Source organism: Myotis nattereri (genome assembly GCF_964212035.1).
Source record: "Myotis nattereri genome assembly, chromosome: 9".
Lineage (NCBI taxonomy): Eukaryota > Metazoa > Chordata > Mammalia > Chiroptera > Vespertilionidae > Myotis > Myotis nattereri.
In genome coordinates this window covers 21,628,235-21,656,160 of record NC_138084.1, presented here as the reverse complement: position 1 = coordinate 21,656,160, position 27,926 = coordinate 21,628,235, and the positions used below count along the sequence as shown (strand labels likewise).

General features: G+C 34.2%; 1 protein-coding gene across 4 annotated transcripts in view; it reads right to left on the bottom strand.

The window, feature by feature from the left end:
• The window catches only part of IMMP1L (inner mitochondrial membrane peptidase subunit 1), a 43,867-nt gene extending 15,941 nt beyond the window's left edge, over positions 1–27,926 (bottom strand). For 3 of the 4 annotated variants that reach the window (XM_081099564.1, XM_081099565.1, XM_081099562.1), the window contains exons 1-4: positions 27,826–27,913; positions 14,167–14,303; positions 12,537–12,625; positions 8,908–9,034 (exon numbers count right to left, since the gene is read on the bottom strand). In XM_081099564.1, the coding sequence (XP_080955690.1) occupies positions 8,908–9,034; positions 12,537–12,625; positions 14,167–14,271 (321 nt within the window). In that variant the 5' untranslated portion in view covers positions 14,272–14,303; positions 27,826–27,913. Of the gene's footprint in view, positions 1–8,907; positions 9,035–12,536; positions 12,626–14,166; positions 14,304–27,825 lie in introns of all 4 variants that reach the window. The other variant, XM_081099563.1, reaches the window with a different exon arrangement.

The following is a 27,926-nucleotide window of genomic DNA, read 5'->3' as shown; positions in this document are numbered from 1 at the left end:
TCATTGCTTCTAATAACCAAAACTTTTAGTAATTAGGTGCTTTTCCTTTTTATACTTTTGTAAATCTGCCAAGGTAACTTGAATGAATATATGAGCCTAAGAATATACAGACATATATTTTTACAATGAATACCACATACAACATTTTACTTTTGTTCAAATCTAAATTTCCCAAGGTCTCAGATACAGCTAACTTGAGGGCTAAATTTTAAAGCAAGAAAAGAACTCTTGAATTATTCTTGTTTTTCCTTTCTACGTCAGAGTTTACTTCCTGAGCTCTGAGAAAGCCTAATCTCAGGGCTGGACAAAAGAAGCCTCTAGTTCTCAGGTATACTTACTGAGGTCCAGTTAAGTGCCTCTTTTAGTACAGGCAACAAATGTAATTGCCTCATGGCCTGCGGGTGTCCCTTTAACAAAAGAGGCTTTAGTGAACCAACCCACAGGTGTTACCTTCCCTGATTCAAGTGAAATCTGATGAAAGAGTCCACAATATCAAATAACACATTTACTGAACTATAATCAAACTCATTTATTTGATTAAGCAAAAACTAATTAAGTAAAAGTTCTGACTGCAGAGTAAGATATTTGTATTTCTGACCTTCCAAAAAGCAGAATAATAACAGACTGGATTTTTTAATTAACTCTTTGCCAGATGTTTTAGAATTTACAACCAGCAATGGTAAGGGTGGGGACTGGCCCTACTATTGCTTATGCCACTTTAATGGTTCTTAAATAACTGAGTGGAAAGGAAATAATAGTTTATTTTTATTAAAGAAACAAAATAACTTTAACAGTTATTAAAGAAAAATAAAGGCAAAGAGAGGGGCAAAGCTTTTGGAATTTTTTTTAAACAAGATTATTTCTTCTTTATCCTCAATTATACTGTTGAAAGTATTACATAGGTCCCCTTCTCCCCCGCACCTCCTCACTGCCCTCTCCCCGGGCCCCCACAAGCCTTCACCACCCACTGTCTGTATATCTTGGGTTATGCATATACCCATATAAGTTCATTGGTTGATTTCTTCCCCCCCACCTCCTCGAACCCTCCTTTGCCTTCCCTCTGAGGTTTGATAGTCTGTTCGATGTTTCTGTCTCTAGGTCTATTTTTGTTCATCAGTTTATGTTGGTATTAGATTCCACGTATGAGTGAGATCATGTGATAATTATCTTTCTCTGACTGGCTTATTTCACTTAGCATAATGCTCTCCAGGTCCATCCATGCTGTTGCAAATGGTAAGAGTTCTTTCTTTTTTACAGCTGCATAGTATTCCATTGTATAGATGTACCAAAGTTTTTAAATCCACTCATCTAGTCTTAACTATTGTAAATTGTGCTGCTATGAACATAGGGGTGCATATATTCTTTCTGATGGGTGTTTCTGAGTTCTTGGGATATATTCCTAGAAGTGGGATCACTGGACACTATTTCTATGCAGTCCTACTCTTTTTCTCCATTTAAATTCTGATTTATTACTATACTATTTTCATCATTCCTGGAGACTATTACTGTCCTTCCCTACTTAAAAATTATGCCACCTTAGGTTCCTAGCCAATTACTGCAAAAGAGGAATTTACTATACACAAAAGTTACAGTAGGCTACAGCACTGGGAGTTATATTGGGGGATGCTTTTTACTAAAAAGTTCTATTTCATTATTCTCCCTGCTGAGTAGGTTTGGAACTTAGCCTAACACTGGACTTGCTCGTTCTCATAGCTATGATAAGCTGAGCTCCTTCATGTTCTTCCTACGTATTTAATACCATCCAGTCTGAATCAGAATATCTGATGAGTTCTTTAGCATAATGGTTACAAATACAGTCTACAGTCATAGTTCTGAGTTCAAAATGCAGCTCTCCTCCTACTACTAGTTAAGCACCTTGGACAGGTTATTTAAACTTCATCTATACAACTGGCAATAAAAAATGCCTTACAGAAATATTCTGAGAACCAAGTGGAATAAGACATAAGGCTCCTAGCACCAACTAAGCACTCACTAGTAAATACTAGTACTAGCTATTGTTATAGTTGCCCTAGCTGCTGGTATGAATGATGCCTTCTGGGCTTTTTTCTTTGTTCCTGATTTTCCTATGCAGTCTATTCAGAAATTTGCAAAGTGAACTGTGCTTTGTAGTTTATTTCAGTTATATTTTTGTTATTTACACTGTATTCAATTACATAGGTCTGGTAGTAGCCAAAACTGTGAATTAAATCCAATATAATTTAAAATGTACATTAATTGTGAATAGCTGCCATTTTATTTATGTTAAATGATTTGGTGAAATTCAGTTTTAAGACCAAATCATCCAAATGTTAGTACTAAAGACTAACATTTTTATTCTTTTAATAGGAATCTTCATCAAGCAATTTTATCAAATACCAAATGCACCGGCTCTCCCTTGGAGCATTCACTTACTCAGAACTGTCTACCACTTAGTCAAAAGGTTAGAGGAAGGGGACTAGGGCTGGAGATGAAACCAGTAATTATGTCCTCTCATACTAGCCATCTGAATCTAATGCCCCATTCCTACAGAATTTTTTCCCTAGACAATGGATTATTTTGCTTTCTGATTTCTTGTTCTATTTATAAAACAATGTTATATCTGCTGTTTTTGGATTAGTATTTAAAAGAAGTGTCTTGTATAGTCTCATTTCAAGACTATCTCTGTATTTCCATTGTAATATAAACTGATGTATAATCTGTTCTCATATTCTAAAAGACCTAACTTAATGAAATACTAGGTTTTACATATAGTAGAATCATGCTAAGCATATAAATAATGAGTTTTCCCATGCACGCCTGCTTTTATATGTTATTTCTCTTTTCCATTCTTATTTTAGGTAGAGAATAGTTTAGTAGCGTGAAAATGCTTTTATGTACTAAGATTAAATGGGTCACAGAAACCTACAGAATTTTAATTACCCAAAGTGGTAACACAGAACTTCATTTAGTTGCTTATTTCAAAGGACATCTGAACACATTACATCTACTCAACAGTAGCTGTCCAGCAGACCACTACATCATTAGGAAGCCACATGACATTTGGAATATATTCTCTTTACTCCCAGTTATCAGAGTTAGAGTCTGCTTCACTTGCTAACATTAAACATCAGCGTTACAATTTCTGTCTCATTTTTTCCCAATTACTTTTAGGCAACCTTACAGTATAGAGATCTCATAACTTGCAGGTAAAATACATATAATATTTGCATTTTACACAACTGCCTCCCTATATTCACTCCAATAGAAGGTCTTTCCAACTTTGAGCTGGAAACTCAAACCAACTGTGAGTAGTTAAAATATTTTTAGATGAGCAAAACACATTAGTTTCAGGAAGACGTGCTAATCTCTCAGTAAAAACATTGATCTTCCTGTATACATACATATGTATATATACTCAAACATGTAAGATAAAAAACAATTTTATAAAATAAAATTCTATAAACTACATATTGCTGAAGGTCAAATTATTCTGAAAACGTTCAGAGGACACATCAGAAAATGCTTAAGTTGTGGAGGCTTCAGAGATGGTACTTTAGTGTTAACGTCAGAAGAAAAACACCTGGAATTGTAAACAAGAAGTCAAATTTATCTTCAGAATCGTGTTAACTATAGGATGAAAAAGTCACGTAATCTCCGCAGTGAACTTCACTTTAGCAAAAGAGTAAACATATTTCCTCCACATCAGCTGCAATCAAGACATTAGCAGTATGCCATGATTGATTAACCTGGGAGCCGTTGCTGAGAAATGGATGTGTAGCACAGGTTTTTATCACTATAGTCTGCAAAAAGCAAGTCCCTTGTTTAGCTATCCTTGTTGTAATAAGTGACATTATTAGGTAGTTCTTCTACTTAAGTGACATAAGGATTTAGTGTATCAGCAGCTTATAATAAACAAGCTTTCAATCTCCTGATTCCTCTCCCTACACAGAAGTACTTTTTCTGTTTATAATATAAGTGGTAATAGAAGGCCATATGGTTGTGACTTTTAGCTGAAGTAAATGACATTTAAACAAACAGAAAAACAGCATTAAGATATTCAAGGATTTGAACTATAACCTAAATACACAGTGCACATTAAGGGGCTATTAGTATTAACTATATAAAGTGGCCATTTTATTTTTTTAAATTGAATTTATTGGGGTGACATTGGTTAATTAAATTATATAAGTTTCAGGTGTACAATTCTATAAATACATCATCTGTACATTATATTGTATATTCACCACCCCAAGTCAAGTCTCCTTCCATCACCATTTATCCACCCCAGTGACCATTTTCTAATGCTGTCAAATTAGTGAGCTTGTTTTTCACTTTGTTAATCGGTTTCATTTAAATATTTTCAAATACATTATAAAACAGCTTTATTACTGGCATATTGTTCCATTTCCAAGTGTTCCTTTTCAGAACTCTCTACTACCTGTGCATCCTGGGAACATTTAATCAGTTTTTTCTGAAATGTGAAACTATCTCTATTTCTTACAATTCCACCAATAACAATAATGATCTTGTTAGCATACTCTATAATACAAAAAATGTAAGAAATACTACATTCCTTATTCATGTACCATCATTCTGTGGTAACAGACTAACATTTGGTAAATAATAGTTCACCTTTTGCCAAAACCGGTTTGGCTCAGTAGATAGAGCGTTGGCCTGCAGACTGAAAGGTCCCAGGTTTGATTCCAGTCAAGGGCATGTACCTTGGTTGCGGGCACATCCAGTAGGAGGTGTGCAGGAGGCAGCTGGTCGATGTTTCTCTCTCATCGATGTTTCTAACTCTCTATCCCTCTCCCTTCCTCTCTGTAAAAAATCAATAAAATATATTAAAAAAAAATTTCACGTTTTGTGTATAACACTGGAATATATGGTATCAAGAACCAAAAAGCTTTAAATAGTCTGAATTTTGATAGGTTGATAATAAAAGTAAAAATATACACTTTAATAACTACAAACATGTTTTCTTTAACAATAGCAAAAGATTATTATGATCTAACTATAGGAACATACTGAAATCTTCATAATCATATTTCTATTAGTGTTTGCATTTTCAATACAGAGTGGCTGCTATGGTTGAGAAACTGCAATTCAATAAAATTTTAATTTTGGAAGATTTAAAAATCGATTATTCATTTTACAGTGAACAACCACTTAAAGTTAACACTCAAAGGAGCAATTTACCAACTACAAGGAACAACTTTACCCACTGTTAATTTGCCAACCAATAAAGGATCAAAATAACAAAATACCTGTATAGTAGTTAATAATGTCCAAAAGGCACATGCATTTTCTACTGAAATGTAGACAACTCTTATTAGCTCACAATGTAATTAGTAGGTGCTGCATTTTGCAAGGGCAACTTGGCCTTCATCATAACAAAACCACCATAGCATTTCTGACAACCAAACCTTCCCTTAAAATAAGAGCAAGGTAGGTCAATTTTACCATTACTTTAAAAGATTTAGTTCACACTGTTCTGAACTGATAGGTCAGTTCAAAACCAAGTGAATTTCTAGTCTGCTTAGTAAAAAGGGTTGGAAAATATTCACTCCAAATAAAAGTCACTTGGGGAAAGACACATTAGTCAGCACTCTGCTGTCCTGGTACAAAGTATCAGAAACATCCCAATACTTTCTACAACTTTTACTTGTGATTCGAGGGTGGTCAGGTAGCCCTACCATGGAAGTAGCTTATCTTTCAAATCTTCTATGAAGACTAGAATAACCACTGGATAACCTCAGAAAGATAAAGTATTTTTCTTCGTCTCCTCATTAGCTTTTATAACAAAATTTTACTACATTTCCTGAGTCCTGGCCCAAATCCCCTACATTAAATAGGCTTTTACTTTGCCTAACATGAAAATCAATAGGAGCATGCCAATTCATTTTATATATTTCTGATTTGCTTAATGTTTCTCCTTGCAGCTAATTATTTTTGGCAAACTAGAAGCTTCTAGCAGCAAATTGAGAAATTGCTATAGTATAGGAAGGTAAGTTATTTAAGATGTTTAAGCTGAGTACAGTTTGTTTCTTTTGAGAGTCACAAATTAAGCTTTATCTTAGCTTATATTGCAAAACCCACTGCAATAGAACCTTGATAGGAACTACTTTGTTTCCAAATGCTTAATGTAAAAAATAAATCATAGTTCCTAAGTGTTGCTTGCCACATGGACTTTTAGAACTCTGGAATGAATAGAATGGTTCCACTTCACTTAACCAATGATCTGTTTATATTATTTTATGCCAACTTGGGAACAATGCTATTCTTTCATATGCTAAACTATATTCTAGGTTCCAAATGACAATTTTGGTGTTTTGCTCTCTGAAGCATATACTTAGGGAATAAATGTTTTTTGCCTGGAATTCAAAACACTTTTAATATTCATCATCTTGACCATTTAGTTCAATCAAGATCTGAATAATAATGTCTTCATCTAATAAACAACAATAATTTTTCTAAGAGGATGCATAGGTAGGGGAAGAAACCCATTTCATACAATACAGCACCAGTGTGCTTTTGAGATAGCGGGAAAAGGGAACACTCTAGAGGGGCAGACCCTGCAAACAGTTTGGATATCTCTTCAGAGTGCTCCAAACTTGGATGACTATTTTGTTATAAATCACCTTGATTAATGGAACACATTTGCTAAAGTGGTTCTGTAATAGCTACACAATTCTTACGGCTTGAAAAATGCAGCCTAGAAAAAGTGGTGGGGATGAAAAAACCTTCAAAATTCACTGGGTTCTCTTTCAGAATCAATACTGCCCCTGAACGGAAACAGTTACTTTTCTTTTTAAAAATAAAGACAATACATTTTAAGGAAAGTACAATTTTGTGAGATGGGAGTAGAAATAAACAAGTAGAGGATATTTTGGGAGGAGAAGTTGTGGCATGTCAAGGCGTCCAGATTCTGGGTGGAGCCACGCTACTTGTGTTTGAATTCCAACTATTTGTCTCATGAACTGGGCAATTTATTTAACCATCCTGTTTTTAGTTTTTCCATCTGTCAAATACTACCACTCCTATCTCTCTGTGTTGCTGTTGTGATGATTAAATAAATTAATCCTTGTAAAAGAGTTTCAACAGTGTATGGTACAGATTAAATACATAAGTATTGGTCAATATTATTACAATTATGTTTGTACATTTATAAACATACAAACCAAAGTGAATGGAATACACCAGGAACTATATACTAGTGTCCTCTAATTAATCCATTCATCAAACACAAAAATTTGATGAATGTTTTCGTTAAGTAGAATATTCAAAAAAAATCTACATCTTACAGTCCTCTGGTTGTCTTTTCTGATTAGCAGAGATTTTATCTAAATCCTTTTGACCTGATACTCCTCCTCTGATAACTCAAAAACAAAACAACAATGTTGTGGTATTTAAGTACACAGATTGTGGATAGTAACATTAATATGTTTTATTGTTCTGACTGCAAATTATATCTGGTTTCAAATTCATCTTGCTAAAGCAATTCAGAAGTGATTACAAAGCCTCATGAAATGATAGCAGTCATATGAAGGTGCAACCATTATGTAAAAATCTAACATTTTTTAAGAAAAGGATACAGTGTACAGTGTCCCTCATGCAGTCCAAAAATAGGTTACTTTATACCATACTATCTTCAACATTATTATCACCATCAGCTAACAATCACTAGTGTGTTTAACATTACAGTAATAAACATAAAAAATATTTGAACAGCTGACCCATAGTCTATTGTGGATGGTAAATAAATGGTCTGATTAAGTAATAATCAATTAATCAAACTTATTCATAGAGAAGAAAGAGGCCATTATAGTTCAAAATAAATTTACAGTGATGAAGACAATTTAACTCTTAATACCATACTTACATTGGGGATGAAGATAGAGGTAAAGTTAGTTAATAGATGTAACAGCTATAATAACTTGAGAGTGACACAGAAATTTTAAATGGAAGTAGAAATTCAGTTATAATTATTAAGGTAGAAAAATTTATATGCTGAGTAAAGTAAGGCCGCCTCCTCTGCCATAAGCTGCCCTATCAGCCATGTGATTGGTGAAAGGCGGTAACACATTACACCTGCTCCTCACTCTGCCATTCTACTGCTCTTGCTCTATCTTTCTAACTGGTAAATTGACTATACAAAAAGTACATGTATTTTATATTCTAAAAACTTAAAGAGGATTTTAAAAAGCTAAACTACAGGCTTTATTTGATTTTTACCAGCTTTTCCTTTAATAAGTTAATTGAAAAAGTTTCTGAGCCAGGAACCCAGACCGCATTTAGTTGTCACTCACGTCTCCTTTGTCTTCTCCAATCTATCACAATTCCTGTCTTTCCTCGTTTTTTGTGACCTTAACATTTTGGAAGAGTATTTGTCAGTAATGTTGCAGAATGAACCTCAATTAGAGTTTGTCTGCTGTTTTCTCATGATTAGACTGAGGTTATACCCTTTTGCAAGAATACCACAAAAGTGATGGGCCCTTCTCAGTTCTTCAATTCAGGGGCTACACTATGTTGATCTGTCTTGTAATCGGTGAAGTTAACCTTGACCACTCAGTAAAGGTGGTGACAGCCAGGGTCTCCTCTGCGAAGTTTCTATTTTTGCCTTTGTAATAAATATCTTGGGAGAGATACTTTGAGAGTATGCAAATATACTATTTTCCCTCGAAATTTTACCCAATATTTTGATATCTATTGATGAATCTTGCCTGCAACAACTATTACTGAGATATTGATATAGGGTTTTAAAAAGAACTAAAACATATATAATGGCCAAATGATTCTTGATACAAACATACTTAAATTCCACTCAATACAGCACTTTAAGTTATATTCAAAATAGATGTCATATTCTTTTATGTTTTCAATTAATGTTAATAAACTATTAATAACATAACTGAAATTGTTACTTACATAACTATGGCTTTTAAAGAAACTTGATGAACTACTGGTGAGCATTTTGTCTCCTTCCAAACCAATTACTCTTTTACAAATATTTGATTTTGGATCACTTGGACTTTTTGCAATCACAATGTCACCTCTGAGGGAAAAAGTCAAAGAAATGTCAGTGTTATTTATTAAGCACATGCATAGCATTGCTATAATACTTTTATAAAGCAACTTAAAGTCACACCCTTTATCTTCTCACTGTACTGGCCCTCCCAGACATTTACCAACTTTGAGTACCTCTGTGACTGACTTTTATGTGTTACAATCCAACAATGAGGATGATGGAAACATTATTAGAAGATTCTAAAATTTCTGATCATTCTATAAGAATTATCTTTTTTCACTGTATCTACTGTGTTACTCAGTGTCTAAATTTTTAGCAACGAAAGTATGGGAAAACAATTTCATATAAATAGCACCAAATTAACTAAGTAAATTTTACTGTCCAGCCAGGAGTATTGATGGACTCTAGAGCACATAAAATGATGGAAACATCATTTGTTTCCCTAGAGCTCAAAGTATCAAGGAATTATATAACCAAAGTAATTAATAGTATAGTAAAAAAATACATATTTAAGGAAAAATATCAGAAGACACAAACAAATAACATGCTAAAAGCTGCCCAAACATACACTACAAAAAATAAATTGGCATGATTCATGAAAGAAGCAACAATCTACATGTATTAGAAAAATAAGAAAGATCTTCAAAAATTAGAAAGGAAGGAGACAAAAATGTAGGACTAATGCTTCAACCAGAACACAATGCTTTTTATGCTAAAACAAATAAATTCTGTTGACTAACACACATATTTGAAAGGATTTACTATATTTACTTATTATCTATATCTAGTTCCAGAAATAATTTGATGTCATTATAAACTTTTGCAAAGAAGGGTCAATACCTTATTCATCTTAACATTCTAACATATAGCATATTTTGTGAATTAGGTGTTCATTAACTACTAGAGGCCTGGTGCACAAAAATTCATGCACTCGGGGGTGGAGGGAAGGGGGGTTCCTCAGCCCGGCCTGTGCCCTCTCGCAGTCTGGGACCCTCAGGGGATGTCCACCTGCTGGCTTAGGCCTGCTACCTGGGGGGATCAGGCCTAAGCTGGCAGTCAGACATCCCTCTGGCAGTCCGGGAGCCCTCAGGGGATCTCCGACAGTCGGACATCCTTAATGCTGCCGTAGAGACGGGAGAGGCTCCCGCCACTGCTGCTCCCCTCGCAGCAGCAGAGTGGAGTTCCTCCCTATGGGAATGCACTGACCACCAGGGGGCCGCTCCTGGGTTGAACGTCTGCCCCATGGTGGTCAGTGTGTCATAGCGACTGGTCATTCTGCTGTTAGGGTCAATTTGCATATTACCCTTTTATTATATAGGATTTGTTGAAAGAATAAGTAGTAGTGAAACTGTCAGTGTTTCAAGTATAAGTGTCCTGTGCATTTGACCCAAAAGAGATCCATGTGGTTTAGATCCCAAATATACAGACTTCATTTTGCCAAAAATGGATGGCTATTCTAGCTTAGAAATAGAGCAAGCAAGAAATCTGTGCTACAGATGAAAGAAAAAGAATACTCAGGATAGTAATATTTTTAAAGTACAAGCTACCAACTGACTAAGGTTGTAAAAGTTACTTTAGTATGTCTCATAAAATGCCAGATTTTGAGCTATTTTTCAACCTAATGGGCCCTTGAATGACTAGGATACAAATGAAACCTTCAAAGAATATGAATTAATTTACTGAATGTAGTTATTTGTATTACCCATCTGAATGCAAAGAGTATCTATTTAATAAAAAGGACAATATTGAGCTATTCATTCAAAAACTATTTAGCCAACAATTACAGCTCCTTGTCAAGGATGCACAAGAACTATGAGAGTAAAATCAGGTCTTTAGCATGGAAAGCAGAAGGTTGTCTTCCTGCTATAGTGAGGCTAGATTTCCAATTAATCTACAGACTATATTATTTTGACATAAGTTATAAAGAAAAAGCTAGAACACAACCCATTACATAAGTTTTAGTTTATAACCCCCATATCTTGAAGTTGTTAGTAGTAAAGATCTGAAGAACAATTACCTAGGAACCATGCTAGACCATATGGCTGGACATAGAGATAGTTTCTATCTATAGAATCTGATGGTAAGATCAGTAAATGCAAAGAACAGTTTCACACCATTTTTGATGATTTTTCAGCAATGTGAAACAGACTATTGAGAAGGTTAATAATGAAAGAGGAGTGCCTAAACCTACTTGGGTCATAGCTAAATAACAGCTCGAGTGAGTCAAATTTGTAGTTAGTGGAGATGAATGCTGATATAAATTTATTTTTGCATAATTATGAAAAACTAATGGACCCCAAATTCTAGGGAATCAGAGAGATACTCTATAGAAAATACATTAAATTACTAATACTTGACATGCATTCAGAAGGAATAATACAGAGTTAACTAGAATAAACAGTATCTAAGAATTGGAAACACCATTTAAAATAGGATTTAAAATGATTTACGGTAGTGGCAAACAATATTTGCCATGGAGTTTTTCAACTTAATCAGGAGACTCATAATAGACTAGAGGCCCAGTGCATGAAAATTCATGCACTGAGGGGGCGTCTCTCAGCCAGGCCTGCCCCCTCTCACAGTCCAGGAGCCCTCAGGGGTGGGAGGCAACCCAACTATCAGGAGAAGGTGACACCCCATCACACCTCTGCTGCTGCCACTGCTGGCAGTGCAAGCCTCGGCTGGCCCTGGTTACCTGAGCCTCGGGCTGGCCCTGGGCAGCTGCGGGGCTGAGAGGACTGGGGGAACTCCAGAGGCAGGCGTGCAAAGAGGCCAGGCCTGCCTGGGGTGGGCCCATCCTTGCCATGCACCTGCTGCCCTGGTGGGGCTGAGGGGACTGGGTGCCACCATCTTGTGGCTACGGGAGCCGCCAGCTTTGAGGGTGGGGCAGCCAATTAGCATATTTCCTCCTTATTGGCTGTGCATGCCGCCATCTTTGAGGGCATGGCGGTCAATTAGCATATTCCTTCCTTATTGGCTGTGGGTGTCACCATCTTTGCAATGATGTGAGGGTCAATTAGCATATTCCCTCTTTATTAGATAGGATAAGATTCCTCACTCACAGCTATAGACAGTGTTATAGTCTAAAGTCATCAAGTGCTCATCATAGGCCACTGAGAATAAGATAGTCATCAATAGAAATAGGATTATTTTAAACATGAAAAACCAAATCAATGATTTGGATATGCAAAGTAGTTCATAAGTTCCTAACTCTTGCCTCAAAACACTCTAGCCAAACACTGCCCCCCAAAAAGAATAAGGTAGGCTTGAATGTACATAATAAAAGTGCCTGCTATCTATTTTGGACAATGATGCAAGGGGCATAATGACCTAAGAGACAATGCATGCCACAGAAACTACTAAAATTTCTCAAAACTGAGAGAAAATATTTGCATCAAAATTTTATCTAGCTTGTCACTCTTTTGTAATTACAAGAGAGTTTTTAAAGATAAAGTTAAGAGGCTGCAGGAAAGACACAATGTCTATGTGTATTTCCACCACAAATTTAATATATCTATGACAAATATACCTTTGGATACCATAAAAATGTCGACTAAGATTTTCTGCAAAGACAATATCTGCATTTTGAATCGTAGGCTCCATTGATGGTCCAGAACACTGAAAAGACATAATTTTGTGATTGGAGTTGAAAACCTTTTTAAATATAACAAACATTTAAGCAGGCTTAAAAGAAAGAAATCAAGCCAATGTTCTCCATTCCTGGAAGATGACTCATAATCAGCTGGCAGCTCCCAGAGAAGTTCAACTCTATTGAGTGGCCACCAAGCAAATATATTAAAAATGGTTTATTGATATTACATTATAATACATGAATAAAATAACAATATCTATGTTTCCAAATCTGAGGCATTTGGCAGAAAGTAAGCTCCATGAGGCTTGGGACCTTGTCTCTCATGTTGCCAGGGCCTGGCATAAAGTTGATACTAAAAAAAAACATGTTGAATGAATAAATGAATGATTTATTTTCTTATTATTGTCAAATATCAGTGATTTATTAAATGGTATCGTATTATTCGCAATTAGTTGATGCCTTTTTCCAAGAGAGCAGCTCACCCACTGATGGGGCTGCAACTTCTATTTTAAACTGAAAAAATATTGGCATAATAAGATGCACTTTAAGACTTCATATTAGTATGTCTTTAAACAATAATCTCTGTATATATACCTCAGAGCTATAATAAAGTGATCACTGCCACCTAAAAAATCTAAATACAATAGTCTCTATTACTCCACTTTTTAGTCAAATAATTTTTAGTCAAATCTTCTTACCCAGGCAGAAAATAATAAAGAACATAATGAAAGTTCATATTTGCTACTTCTGTAGCCCACTGGAAATTTTAAAAATCCAAGGGGGGCGGGGGGGGGGGCGTCTCAGTTAAATATATTTATTTGCTGAATATTTGAGGTTGTATGACTGAATCTCTTAGGCTAAACCTGATAAAAACAGCAACACCACCAACAAAACCCACTAATTAGACAATCAATTATTTCATTTACATGATACAAGGTTAGTATAGTCATGGCTGATAGATTCATAATTCTATATTTAAAAATATCATTGGTGGGGGGCATCCTTCACATTTTGATATTAATACAAGGCAGAATAATCATTTGTTTTAATGACAGTCAAACACATGGTTAAGAGGAGCAGTTTTGAAAACTGGAGAAAAGTCTGTGTTGAAATTCCAAGTCTACTTACTAACTGTGAGACATGGACTAAGTTACTTAAGCTTTCTGAGCCTCGGTTTCACCATATGTACAGTGGATTTCTAATACGTACCTCACAGAGTGTAAAGATTAAATGTGTTAATAATTGTAAAACATCAAATATATCCTGGACATTTTAGCATTCAATAAATGGTATAAACTATTATTCTTAGTGTATTAATAGGGTCTTTTGTGCCCTGTCAGAAACAGAATACAGAACCATATTTAAAATAATGGTTCTTATATTTTATATCAGTGTCAATACAAATACATTCTCTTACATCCAAAAATTTAGAAAGAACTTATTTTAGCAGTTGAACTTTATTCATTAAGTTAATAAATTCAATTGTAATAAAGGGGAAAACACATTTTCCTTCTATTTAAAAAAGTATATATTTAAAATGATTATTTTCTCGAAAGTAAAAACTTACCATGACAACACCACCAACATATTCAAAAGCACAATGTGCTATACAGCCATACTGAATAGTATAGCCAACAAGTCGAAAGGTTTTCCCCAGAACACCACGAAGCATAGTTCTATGTAGACTCTGTCACCATTGGCCTGCTGGTAAATTTCAAAAAGTTTCATGAATAATACTATTTTAAAACATTTAAGAAATAGTTCTATTGTAAAATATTTTATAATCACCTAGAATGTACTAAATAAACAATTTGGTGCAGAAAAGCAACACCTTATTTTCATTTCTGCTAAAAATATTTTTAAATGACAAATTATAGACAATAGTTTGATCTTCTGAACAGATAGTTTATTCAAATACCACTTGGGTTTATATATGAAGCAGAGGCCCGATGCACAAAATTTGTGCAAGAGTAGGCCTTCCTTTCCACCAGTACCTGGGACCCAGGCTTCCCTCGCAGCAAGAGGCCCCGCCCACCCACTGAAGCCCACTGACCAATGGCCTGGGCCTCCCTCTGCGGGGCGATCATGGGGCGATGGCCAGACCCCCTGACCAATCACATCACGCCTGCCTGGGCTAGCTTGGCACCAGTGGGTGTCATAGCGTGGTCCCGGACGGTCGTCCAGATGGTTGTTCCACTGTTTAGCCATTTGGTCGATTTGCATATTATGCTTTTATTATATAGGATTAGATAACTAGTAGACTCAACTTGTCTGTCCCCTTTCATATCCTGGTTATTTCTTGGTATTGAGGGAGACAACTATAGAAAGATATTAACTCTTGCAAAGTACTAGTAATAGTTTTTCATAATTGTCCCCTGCTATCCTACATCAGTTCTTGTCATCCTATATAAGAAAAGCCTAATATGCTAAGTGTCCGGTCATCCGTCATCTGTTCAATCAAAGTGTAATATGCTAATGATATGCTAAGGGTACTCAACCGCTTGCTATGATGTACACTGACCACCAGGGGGCAATCTACCAGTCGCTATGATGTGCACTGACCACCGGGGGCAGACGCTCTGACTGGTAGGTTAGCTTGCTGCTGGGGTCCGGCTGATTGGGATGGGCCGGACACACCCTGGAGCCCTCCCATGGTCCCTCCCCAGCTGGCCAACCTCCTGTGTCCCTCCTGGCACAATTGTGCACCGGTGGGGTCCCTTGGCCTGGCCTGTGTCCTCTTGCAATCCAGGACCCCTCTGGGGATGTCGAACAGCTGATTTCAGCCTGATCCCACTCAATGCAGGAGCTGCCTCCTAGTGGTCAGTGTGCTCCCACAGGGGGAGCATCACTCAGCCAGATGCCAGGCTCATGGCTGGCGAGCGCAACAGAGGTGGCGGAGCCTCTCCTGCCTCCACAGCAGTTGGACATACCCCCAAGGCTCCTGGACTGTGAGAAGGTGAAGGCCAGGCTGAGGGACCCCTCCGCCCCCGCCCCGAAGTGCAAGAATTTTATGCACTGGGCCTCTAGTGATATAATAAAAGAAAGCACTAGAATAGGTACATGGAAATTCTAACATTAAATTGGTCCTTTTATTAACTGTGTGATTGTCAATGCATTACTTAATCTCTCTGGGCCTCCGAAAATGGAAATATCTCACAGGATGGATCTGAGGATCACATTCGATAATGTGAAAGCGCTTTGGAAATTATAAAGTTACATTCAGTTGTCAGATTAACTATTGATATTAATGAACACATGAATACAGTAAAACAGCATAAAGAACCATATCAAATACTTTAAAAGCTATATAAAATTAAAACATTAATAACATTCATCTAAAATGTTCCTAGTATATATGATCTCCTTTCTATTTACCTGTTTCAAGTATTTCTCAAATAATGGTTTATGCCTAGGCTACTATGTATTGCTCTCAGATTAAAACTACTAAAACACAATAATATTAATAATAATAATTAACATTTGCTCAATACTTACCATCTGTCAAGCTTTACAAATTAACCTCTGTAAGGTAGATATTATTACCATCCTCATTTTATAGATAAGAAAAATGAGCCTACCAGTAGTAAACTTACATGATGAACATCTCAAAACTGAAAAATGGAGTCAAGAACTTAACCACTCTTACACGGACTCCCAAATTACTCTCTTGCTCCCATAACCGCAACAGCTCTATTTTATTACATAAGCCTCATTCAGGATCCTTGATAGTAGGTTTGTTGTTGGTTGTATATTTCAGATAGTACAAATAAGTAAATATCAGGACTCTCAATGTCAGAGAAAGAAGCTATAAATATAGAATTCGAGGTTAGGGATGAGTAGAAGGTATCAAAATAAATTTAATTAAATAAATAGATATGTTTGTGTTTGTCTGCCCTTCTGCCTATATAAAGTACCATCCTAGCCCTTCCACTAAAAGAAGCACGAACCCTGCAGTAGTAATGGGCACACTTAGCAGGCAGATGTTTGGTTTCCAAATATAATTTCCCACTAGGAGCAACAGCGTAGGGCAGAAAGCAAGTCAGTGCTCCAAAACTAATGGAGACATCCAGAATATGTAGAGAATTTATCAAATTACTAAGAAAAAGACAACCTAACAAAATTAAGAAGAAGAAAAAAGCCAAGAAGATTTCACAAAGGAAGATATCCAAAAGCTGATGAGAATATGAGAAACATAGGAAAGAGAGAGGTTGGACTGATGTTAAAACTAAAAAAGCCCTGGCTGGGTGGATCAGTTGGTTGGAGCATTGTCCGTACACCAAAAGGTTACGGGTTCCATATCCTGTCAGGCACACACCTGTGTTGCGGGTTGAATCCCTGGTCAGGGCGCATATGGGAGGTAGCAGATCTATGTTCAATGTTGATGTCTATGTCTCTCTGTCTCTCTCTCCAAATTCAATAAAAACATATCCTCAGGTGGGAATTACAAAAACACACACACAACAACAACAAAAAACAACTAACTAAAAAGATGGAGCTGAGTGAACTCTAGAAGCTGAAAAGAAACTAGGCATTCCTCCATCCCTGTAAGTTTCTAGAACAGGGGTACAAGCCTAAGAGCTTGATTTAGATCTATCCATTTTTTTTTTTTTTTGTATCGGTGAAGTGATTTCAGAATACCCTAAGCCCCAAGGAAAACATCCACCTGGTAGTTCAGGTCTGGAATTCCTTTTAAAAGAAGAGAAAGCATTTTGTTTCAGAAATAGGATAAAAAAAAAAAAGGCAAAGTGTCAATGTTAATTGAGACTATCAGTTTACAGAAATGCATTCATTTTAAATTATAAGCAGCCAAAATGATTAATATCATAATTTTTTGTTTTAATAAGAGGAACAGTTAATAAATATATTAACACGTAAAAAATGTTCACATCAGGAAAAGGTGAGGAGAGAGAAGTAGATGTGAAGCAGAAGACAAATCCCAGCATCAGTTTAGCTACGTAATACCTTCATTTGGACAAGAAAAAGCAGCAGACGTATGACATTCCTGAGACTTCTATGATTTTATCAAATTCAAGAAAACCTACACAAAATACATTTTCCCAGATAATGATATATATAAAGTAACTGAAAGATATATGTCCATTTCAGACATTGAGTGGAAGTTATTGTGACTAGGAGAGAACAACAAAGACTCATTAAGACATGGATGCTGAGTGATGTACTCTGCTCAATAGCTAAATAATTCACTCACACAGCAGCCTCTCTATCAAAGTAATTCAAATCCCTGCCATTTCAAAATCACCTTCAAGGCTGCTCATGAATTGTTCAAATCTATAATGTTAAATCTACTGTAAGACTTGTGCAAAGGGCATTTTTTTTTTCTAGAACAGTAAATTCAAGGACCTCTGATCCCCATAATCTATGAAGATTTTTCTTAAACCTATTTATTTTGATTCATTGCCAGAGGAAATAATTGCCATTCCTTTAAGGTTTAGAGCAGTAAATACTGTTTTAAATCTGACTGCAGCATCACAATAACCTGAGAACTAAATTCAAAATCAAAATTCCTAGGCATCCATCACAGAGCTCAAGAATGACAATCTGTGGGAGCAAGGCCGCAGAATCTGTGGTTTTAATAAGTTCCCAGAAAGGAAGGCCAGAAAAAGACTGTGCTGTCATTTGAAGCCAATGAGACATAGTAAATACTTTCAGAAACTTGACAAAATTTAACCATGATTATAAACTGAGTGTTAATGTTGAGATAATTCTATAAATTTTTATCAAATGAACTTTATAATGCTAATATTTCTGTGATTTTTAAAAATCCAATGTTATCTTCTGAAGTTTTTTATATATATACACATATAATCAAAATAAAAACTCATTTTATGTTTATAAAGCATAAACAGTTGACACTTTTAAAAAATATATATTTTATTGATTTTTTTACAGAGAGGAAAGGAGAGGGATAGAGAGTTAGAAACATCAATGAGAGAGAAACATCAATCAGCTGCCTCCTGTACACTCCCCACTGGGTATGTGCCCGCAACCAAGGTACATGCCTTTGACTAGAATCGAACCTGGGACCCTTTAGTCCACAGGCCGATGCTCTATCCACTGAGCCAAACCGGGCAACAGTTGACACTTTTAATATAATCAAGTACCAGCTTCCAAGCAGTGAAATACCGAAATATATATATATATATATATATATATATATATATATATATATATATATATATATATATTATATAATCCATGTATCTCAGGACAATATACAAGTTGTACAAGCAATAGTTGAAGGCTATGCATTCAAATGGAACAAATACCATTCAGCATTATCACTGACTGGCTGTAGCTGTGCCAGTCTACAGTTCATGCATGGCCCTTTGGTATGATGCTAAGCCTCATAAAACTGTTTATCATTCCTTAAATAATTAAAAATTCCCATGATTGATATCCTGCTCTTTTGTTGTATCTTATTTATTCCTTTTTAAAAAATGTTTTCTTCTAATTTCTCTCACCCTGTATCTCTTTCTCTTGTCTCTAAAAATACCTCCCTTAACTCTTACTGACATAATTATAAGTTACTTATTAAGTTAGTAGCTTTTAAAGATAAGCCAAATTTCTTACAGTTTGTCAATAAGATATTAAATTCAAATAACCTATATCTGAAAAGAATGTATATCACTGAGAAGGCCTTATATGTTAATAGTGAATTTAATTAAGATGAGTTTATTTGACCATCTCTAATCAAATAAGAATAATGTCCAGGATAGAGAAAGAAAAAAATAGTAATTTTCAAGAGCCAATCAGTAACCAAGTAAATAAAAAGCAGAAAAGTAACCATGTTTAATAAAAGCTTTGAGACAAATTTTATTTGAAAGGAAAGCTACTTTTAAAAAATAATTATCTAATACTATTAACTACTCTAGAAAGTTATCCTGAGAAAATACTTACTGGAAAAATAATTTTAAATTACATATAAATCAAATATTTTATATTTAAAATAAAATTAATTATATTATGAGGATAAAAGAAATATTTTAGACCACTTATTTCATAGATAGATCTCTTCATTATGATATTAGAATATTAAATAGGCAGGTTTTCCAGTAGCAAAAATAGAAATAGAAGACTAAAAAAGTCCTTTATGCCGAAACCGGTTTGGCTCAGTGGATAGAGCGTCGGCCTGCGGACTGAAAGGTCCCGGGTTCGATTCCGGCCAGGGGCATGTGCCTGGGTTGCGGGCATATCCCCAGTGGGAGGTGTGCGGGAGGCAGCTGATCGATGTTTCTCTCTCATCGATGCTTCTAACTCTCTATCTCTCTCCCTTCCTCTCTGTAAAAAATCAATAAAATATTAAAAAAAAAGTCCTTTATAAACTAGCATAATGCAGTTCAGTAAAAATATTAAGCTTTTTCATTCATTAATTTTAAATGTGACAACAAATGAAGAAACACATTTTCGAATACAATAGCTTAGATTTGGTTAAAACAAAATCCATGAAGAATGACAAGTTTGCTAGGTAGGTTTGACCAAAGATCTCTACACAAATTTATTATATTGCATTTATTGATTTTTCCAAGAAAGAAAATATGGAGAATAAAATGTATTATATGTAAACGGAGGCTATAAATAAATAAATATATCATTCATAATGGATAATTATATTTTAGTTATAATTTCAAAAAATATTTTAGTCACCTATATTTAGTTAAGATTTTAAAGCCTAAAAACATGATTAAGGTTTTCTAATCTAGTTCTTAAAAGACAAAGCTACTAAATAAAAAACAATAAGATAAAAATCAAGTTCTATGAATATTTTAAAAGTAAGTACTCTAGGATCATAACACTGACAACACTAATTATCTTTTCTAGTCTTGGCAGTTATGTTGCATACTGTTTGGGTGACTGATGGGATAATTTCACTTCATTTTGTCTCAGTTTATTCTGGACCATGTAAGAGAAGAATATTAAAATAACACTTCTAAACAAAGTACGTGATAAAGTTTTAGTTGAAATAAAATGCTTAAAAAATAAATCTCAATTAATGAATACATGATTCTAGAGCATATACCTGAATCCCCATCTGCTTAAGGGAAAGTTTGACTAAGAATTTCTGATGTTAGAAAAATAAGTCTATTTAGTACTATAATTAATTATTTTAGGACTTTTAAATATTAAGAGCATACATATACTTTCAGAAAGAGCCCTTTCATCAGCTAGCATTACTGTAACTATAAAAAAAGTGTCTATATATTTTTATATCATTAAATGTTTTATTTACTAAAATCATTTAATCGGCAGGAAAAAAAACAGTTAAAATGTATGAAAAAACACATTATTCTGATTCCTTACACCTATACACATTTTACTTAATTTATTGATAATGGCTTTATACCCAAAAGAACACTGAAGTATTTAATTTAATATTTAATCTCAAATATAAATCTTTACCAATAGCAATTATACTACATCACTCAACTGGAAAAGGTATAAAAAACATTATTAATCATCATTTCTACTTGAATATTTAAATAAATTTTAACTCATACATAGTTTATAGTTTACATATGTCTTACATAATTTATAAGTCAAATAGCTAAAGCTCCATATTTTAAATAATTAATAGAAAGCATATTCTTTGCCTTGATCACCTGATTTTTTGTTGTTTATAAAATTAATCACAGTTAGCAGGATAGAAATCGCTTTCAGCTTCATGAATGACATCCAAGAGATGGGAAAGGATTAGTTCTCAGTTGCTGCCAGTTATAGCGCCAGGTGGCTTTTTCTGCAGTGAAGGTGTTACCGATAATCCCATTACACTGGTACTAAATCTTGCAGACATCAAAATTATCACCAAGGTTCCTTTTCATCCCATCCTTTCCAAATGACTGGAAGTCGCTTCACCTGAAAGAAGTCAAATCCACATGCAGCTGCTGTTTTAGCAGGCAGCAAACTCCCTGAGAATGCCAGTCATGATTCAATTTTGCTGTGCTGGTGGCCCCCTATTCCCTGTCCAATAATACATCTGTTAAAAAATCGTACAGCTACAAATCAAGTTTAATCCTACCGGGGACCTCATGTTGGTCTTGTCTTCTAAAAAGGCAGCAGGTTCTGCTGTCTATCTTGGCCAGCGTCTGGGGAATACTCTTTAAATCCCAGCCCTACTTAGAAGAATAAGCTAAGGATCACAACACATGACCTCAAAAACCCTGATATGACTATATCCTGACCCAGAGGCATTCATTCTAGGTGAAGATTAGAACTTTGCATAATAAGATTACACAGCAAGTGAATGATATCAAGGGACTATCCATATGCAGCCGCCTGGTTTTCTATAGACAGCCTGTGCTCTGCAATATGCAGTACAGACGAAAAGGAGCTTGGTCTTTCTAGCTGAAATAAAATAGATTCACATAAATTAGTTGGCCGTTTCCAGATTCCTAAATCCCCCATTACATCTTTTATTGACAGCTCCTGTGAGGATAGCACAAATGTTATTCCTTTTTATTCTGTGCTCCTATAACAATCATGCTCTGTAATTGAAATGTACATAGATTATGGCTTGAAATTAACATCTTGTTTGCTGTAATCTTGGATTACAATTCACTGTGTACATAATAAAATTAGGAAATCAATGGACGGATTTATCAGCTCCAAAAAACTAGAGGTATTGTTTAAAGAATAGCTTAACATTTTGCGCCAACAAAATGTAGAAGTCACAGAAAGATGTCAATAAAAATTTAAGTGAGTGAAAAAATACAAACATCAGCCAATATCTATGTAAACTAATTACATATGAATTAGCTCAATTCCCTCAAAATTCAGAAAATATGAAAGATTCAGAGATCTCATGAACATATCATTTTCTCTCTAAACCATACTTGAGCAAGGTCAATTACACATTAGGTCTCTACTTTTATAAAGTACAGAGCAGTATTTTATACTAAGCACCTTGAACATTTTGTATTTTAAGATATTTGAATCCATTCAAACCAATTACAATTCAAGGTTTTAGAGTTCTTAACAATATGTTTTTAAAGTATTTCATGAAATAACTTCTTATATTGGAATATATAGAGCATTTTAACTGTATAGAATCCTAGAGATGTTTAGAAAACAATACATTATGTTAAGCTTTTTTCTTCTAGAAGTTTAAAGCTATACCAGCTCTAAGCAAGTTTATATGAAAAGGAAGATACCTATCATTCATGCAAACACCTATTTATGCAAACACAGAAAAATTATAAGTATGCGAAGAGGAATTCTCAACTTTATATTTTTAAAAAACTATTGAGATTTGCCATGGGATTCATGTAAAACTAATCTCCTTGGTATACTTGAACTATGGCTTGTTTGACAAGTTCTATTTGCCCACAATTGCTGAGGAACATACCACATACCTTATATTAGTCATTTTCGCCTTATAATCACAGTATCTTTAAGCATATCTATACAATATCTATTAAGTACTCAGGAGTCAGGTGTTATAATTCTGATTTTGTGTATTAAACAGGCATGTATAACCCAACAATATTGTGTAACTTCAACTACATACATAGCACATGTATACTCTTTGATTGCCTTGATTAGGATATTATTAAAAAAATAATGAGGAATGCAAAAAATACACATTTCTGTTATGATATTTACATGTAATACTTTAGAGCTATACTGTTTAATAAAGTAGCCACTAGCTACATATGGCTTTTGAACAGCTGAAATGTGACTACTCCAAACTGAGAGGTATTGTAAGAATAAAATATTCTTACACAGGACTTTGAAGACTTAGTACAAAAAAAAGTAAAATATTTTATATATTAATTACATGTTGAAAAGATAGTAATTTAGATACAGCAGGTTAAATAAAATACATATATAACTCATATTTCTATTGGACAGCACTGTTTTAGCAGATTACATATTTTTAATAATATATTCTTAAACTAATTAAAATTGTACAACTAATAAAAATACTAAAGCAGAGGGTTATTATGGAAGAACAAACATTACATTCTAGTGTTAAATCTGGTAGATAAGCTTAGTAAAGAAAGAAGAAAATGCAGTCATTTTAGAATCTATTTCATATCTCTAGCTTAAGGGTAGTGAGGAAGAAGGGACTAGCCAAATTACTGACCATTGTGAACCAAAAAAGAATAATGTGTTATAGTTAGAAAAATGTTTTAGTCCAGTAAGCATAGGCTTTTAGAAAAAGTACATCTTGAGCAACTTCATAAAAGACTACTAAGGTCGGTGTGTACCACTCACTGAGTCCAATAGACAGCAACTTCAAATAACATGTCTGCATCTACCAAGTGCCATGATTTTTTTCCTAAGGTGCTATATAATTACTTATATTCAAATTTTTCAAATACATCATAATAACTACCTAGATTTGAAGCATTTAGTATATTTCAGAATTTTAGAAAAATGAAAAAGTTCAATTTTATAAATTATTAGAAGGCTGCTTTTCCATTAGTCATTTCATTATCCATCAATGTAGGTTTATAAAATTTCATTAATAAAAATAGTTTTACAGAAACAAGGAAAACTGTAAATAGTTAAAATATAAAATGTATACCTAATTTAAGTAAAGAAAGTTAATGGTAGATTTAGAATAGCCAAAGGAAATTGATATTATACAATTAAAATACAAAGTCTATCTTTGTCACACATTGGGAATTTCTATAAAGAGTAGTACATAAAGTAACTCATTTAAAAGTTACTTTTTCATAATTTTTCCTTTATAATATTTATCTAAAATACTAAGACTGAAGATGATACATTAGTATCAATAAATAAGATGGATAACATCTAAATCAGTTCTTTATAACCTAGCCATGCCACTTTTTCCTACCTTTTTAAAATTATGTATTTCTTTCCTTTCCTGGTTACAAGTATCACATATACACACAGACACAGACAAACACACACATATGAAAACAAAGTAATAACAATAAAAAACTTTCTAACCATCAATATATGAGAGCAATGATATTCAGTCTAAGTTAATCCCCAGACATCCAAATTCATGAATAAAAATTCATCAGTTTTAAATACACTGAGCCTATTAAGCAAGAACAAAAGCATATGCACAAAAGAGCTTTTAATATATTTCAAAGCCCACAAGAGCCATGGTCTCATTAAAATTATAAATTACACAAACATGGAATGAAGATTCAAACTGCAGTGCAGCTAAGCAGATTACAGAAAACCCCGCGTTCCATATGATAACACACCATGGCCCTCCCAGATGGGGGCTTGGAACAAAAAGGCCATCACCACAGCTAGGGAAAACCTCCTTGTGATCTCTGGTTTCTGTTCAGCAGATGACAGCCAAATAATATGTTGATTATTCTGTTTGTGCTGCTAAGCTTGTAAGATGGAATAAAAGCGATATGATCTATTGTGAACCCAATGCTAATGTGTTGCTCCACTCATAAATAATATACTGAATTTATTTTGAAACTACCTTTTATCTGTATTTCAGTTTTTAAATGCATGAATTAAAATAAAAGCCAAGATAAAATATTATTTAATTTGATGTTTTAAACTAAGAAATGTAGATGACAAGTGAAAAATACCTAAGTGCTTAGTTAAGAGCCTTTCTATAATTTCACCACTGTGATCACAGACAAAATACATTTTTAAATAGGCAATTTCTCTCACTAAGAAATGTAAATGTAGACTTAAGTAATACAGTAAGTTAATAATATACATTATTGACAAAATAAAAACTAAAATACTAGAGTATATAAAAATACTTTTCTGCAATACAAATAATGGCACATAATCAGAACATATGTCTCATATACTTCTGAATAATAAAAAGTATCACTGAAAGCCTTGTGAATGTTCATAACTTATACACAAAAGAATGCTCACCTACCTACAATCAAAATAATTAAAAAGCTTATAAAATAATTCTCAAATTAACAGCCAGCATTTCATATTGCTTTGATGACAAAAACTAAAACCTAATTTTTCCCTCACTGAAATATCCCAAACTTTAACAGAATGAACTATACTTAAATGAGGTAATTGGCATTGTGTCTGTAAATACTTCACCAAACTTTATATTTCATGGATAAAAATTTTTATGATTACTAGCACTATTTAAAATATTGAAAATCATAACTTTTCCCACCCCAGAAATCCTTCCCTGAATAATCTTACAGAATTAACTTACAGGCAAGCAACATAAATAAAGAATTACATTAAAGATACAGTTGAGGCAAACACAGATAAACATACTGTTTTTTTAAGGGAGTATTTAGTAAAAAAGCACATAAGTGTGGCCATTAGCATAAATCCACCTCCCTTTTCTGTTTAGAGGTATAGATTTTTGAGTCTAAAAACCAGAGCAAAATTGCCTAACATGAAAAATACAATCTAAAATTATGGGTATAAATTGTAAAACAATAATACTTTTAGAGAAAAACAGAACACAGACCATCTTTGGAATAGACAAATATTTCTTAGAGAAGAGGTAAAGAGCACTAAACATAAATGACAAACTAGACAACTTTAAAGTCATAATCATCTGTTCATCAAAAGCACTATTAATAAATTGAGAGGGCAAACCTCAGAGCAGGAGAAATGTTTGCAATACCTATATTAGATGAAGGACTCATATTCCAAATATATAAAAAACATCTACAAGTCACAGAAAAAGACAGCCCAACAGAAACATGGGCAAGAGAAATGAACAGTTACTTCACAAAAGAGAGTAACGAAATAGGCAATATACATTGAATGAAAAGGTGCTCAACTTCATTAATCATCAGGGAACTAAAGAATAAAATGATAATGATTTACTATTTATACACATCAGAATCTGAAAAACATAAAGAGGTGGATAAAAGAATCGACTGTTGGCAAAGACGTGGAGCAACTAGTGCTCTCACATAAATGTAAACTAGTAACGTTTTAGAAAACTGGCAATACTGATTAAAGTTGGACATATATTCTTATGATCCAATAATTTTGCTCCTAGATACATCATCAAAAGAAACACATAAATATATTAATCAAGAGGTATGTATTATAATGTTTATAGCAGTGTTAGATGGAAACTTCTAAAATGTCCATTAACAGAATGGATAAACAATAGTTGTGATACAGTCATATATGATGACATGCAGCAATGAAAATGAACAAAGTATGACTACATGCAACAATATGGGCAAATCTCATGACAAAAAGTTGGGCAAAGGAAACCAGACATAAGATAGACTGTATAATTCTATATAAAATATAAATACAAGCAAAACTAATGATGCTACTGAAAAGTCAGGGTAGGGGTTATTCTAGTGCAGGGAGGGAAGTAGTGACTGGAAGGAAACATGACGGTGTCGTCTAGGGTGTTGATAATGTTCTCTTTCTTTATCTAGGTGCTGGTTACATGGGTGTTTTTTTTTGGCTTCTAAAAAATTCATTGAGCTGTCTACTTATAATATGTGTACTTTCATGTATATAGAGCTTTCTTTTAAAAGGCAGTTTTACACACAGATACACAAAAGCAGTCAAAAACCTTGTCATAGGAAAAAACTAAGGGTTCTGAGACAGTTCATTTAAATAATCAAATTTTCAACTCAATAGATTTTGTATACCATTCCAGATTTCTTATGCAAATATAAGCATCTCTAGATATATTCATATTTTGATTCCCCGCCCTTTTACACAAAAAGTAGTTTACAATACATTGTTTGAATTCTGCTCTGTTGAAATGACAATGTATGTTTGAAAACTTCCAAATCTGCATATAGAGAACATCCTTTCTTTTTTTAAAGCTGTATAGCTAGGCCACAGATCATTTAACAAGTACCCTATGGGTAGACATTAGGGTGTTTCCAACAGTTTGCTACTACAAAAAGAAAAAAATATAAATGTAAACTCCAATGTATGTTGGTTATAACTTTTAGATGCCATTAAACAGGAAACAGACAATGAAAATTAGAAGCAAGACTATCAGCACTTTCATCATATTCCAGATATCAACATAATGACAATGGTATTACTCATTATAACAGAGTTGCTTTTGTCATATACTAGTGTGTGTGTGTGTGTGTGTGTGTGTGTGTGTGTGTGTGTGTGAATACAGCCAAGGATTCCCCTCCAGCTAACCAGTTACTTGTCCATCTATTAAGTGCCAACCTTCAAAAATTACAGTGTCCAGCAGGGAGCAGCATTAGGGCATTCATAAGACTTAACTTGAACACAAACCAGACAGAAAAAAAAATGAGGAAAAGAGCCCACTTACCATAGATCTGTTCTACAATATATTCAAAGTTTAGAGTTGTTGCAGGGCTTCCAGGAAAGAAAAAGCATCTAACGCATCTCAAAGCATATGTGGGTGACCCA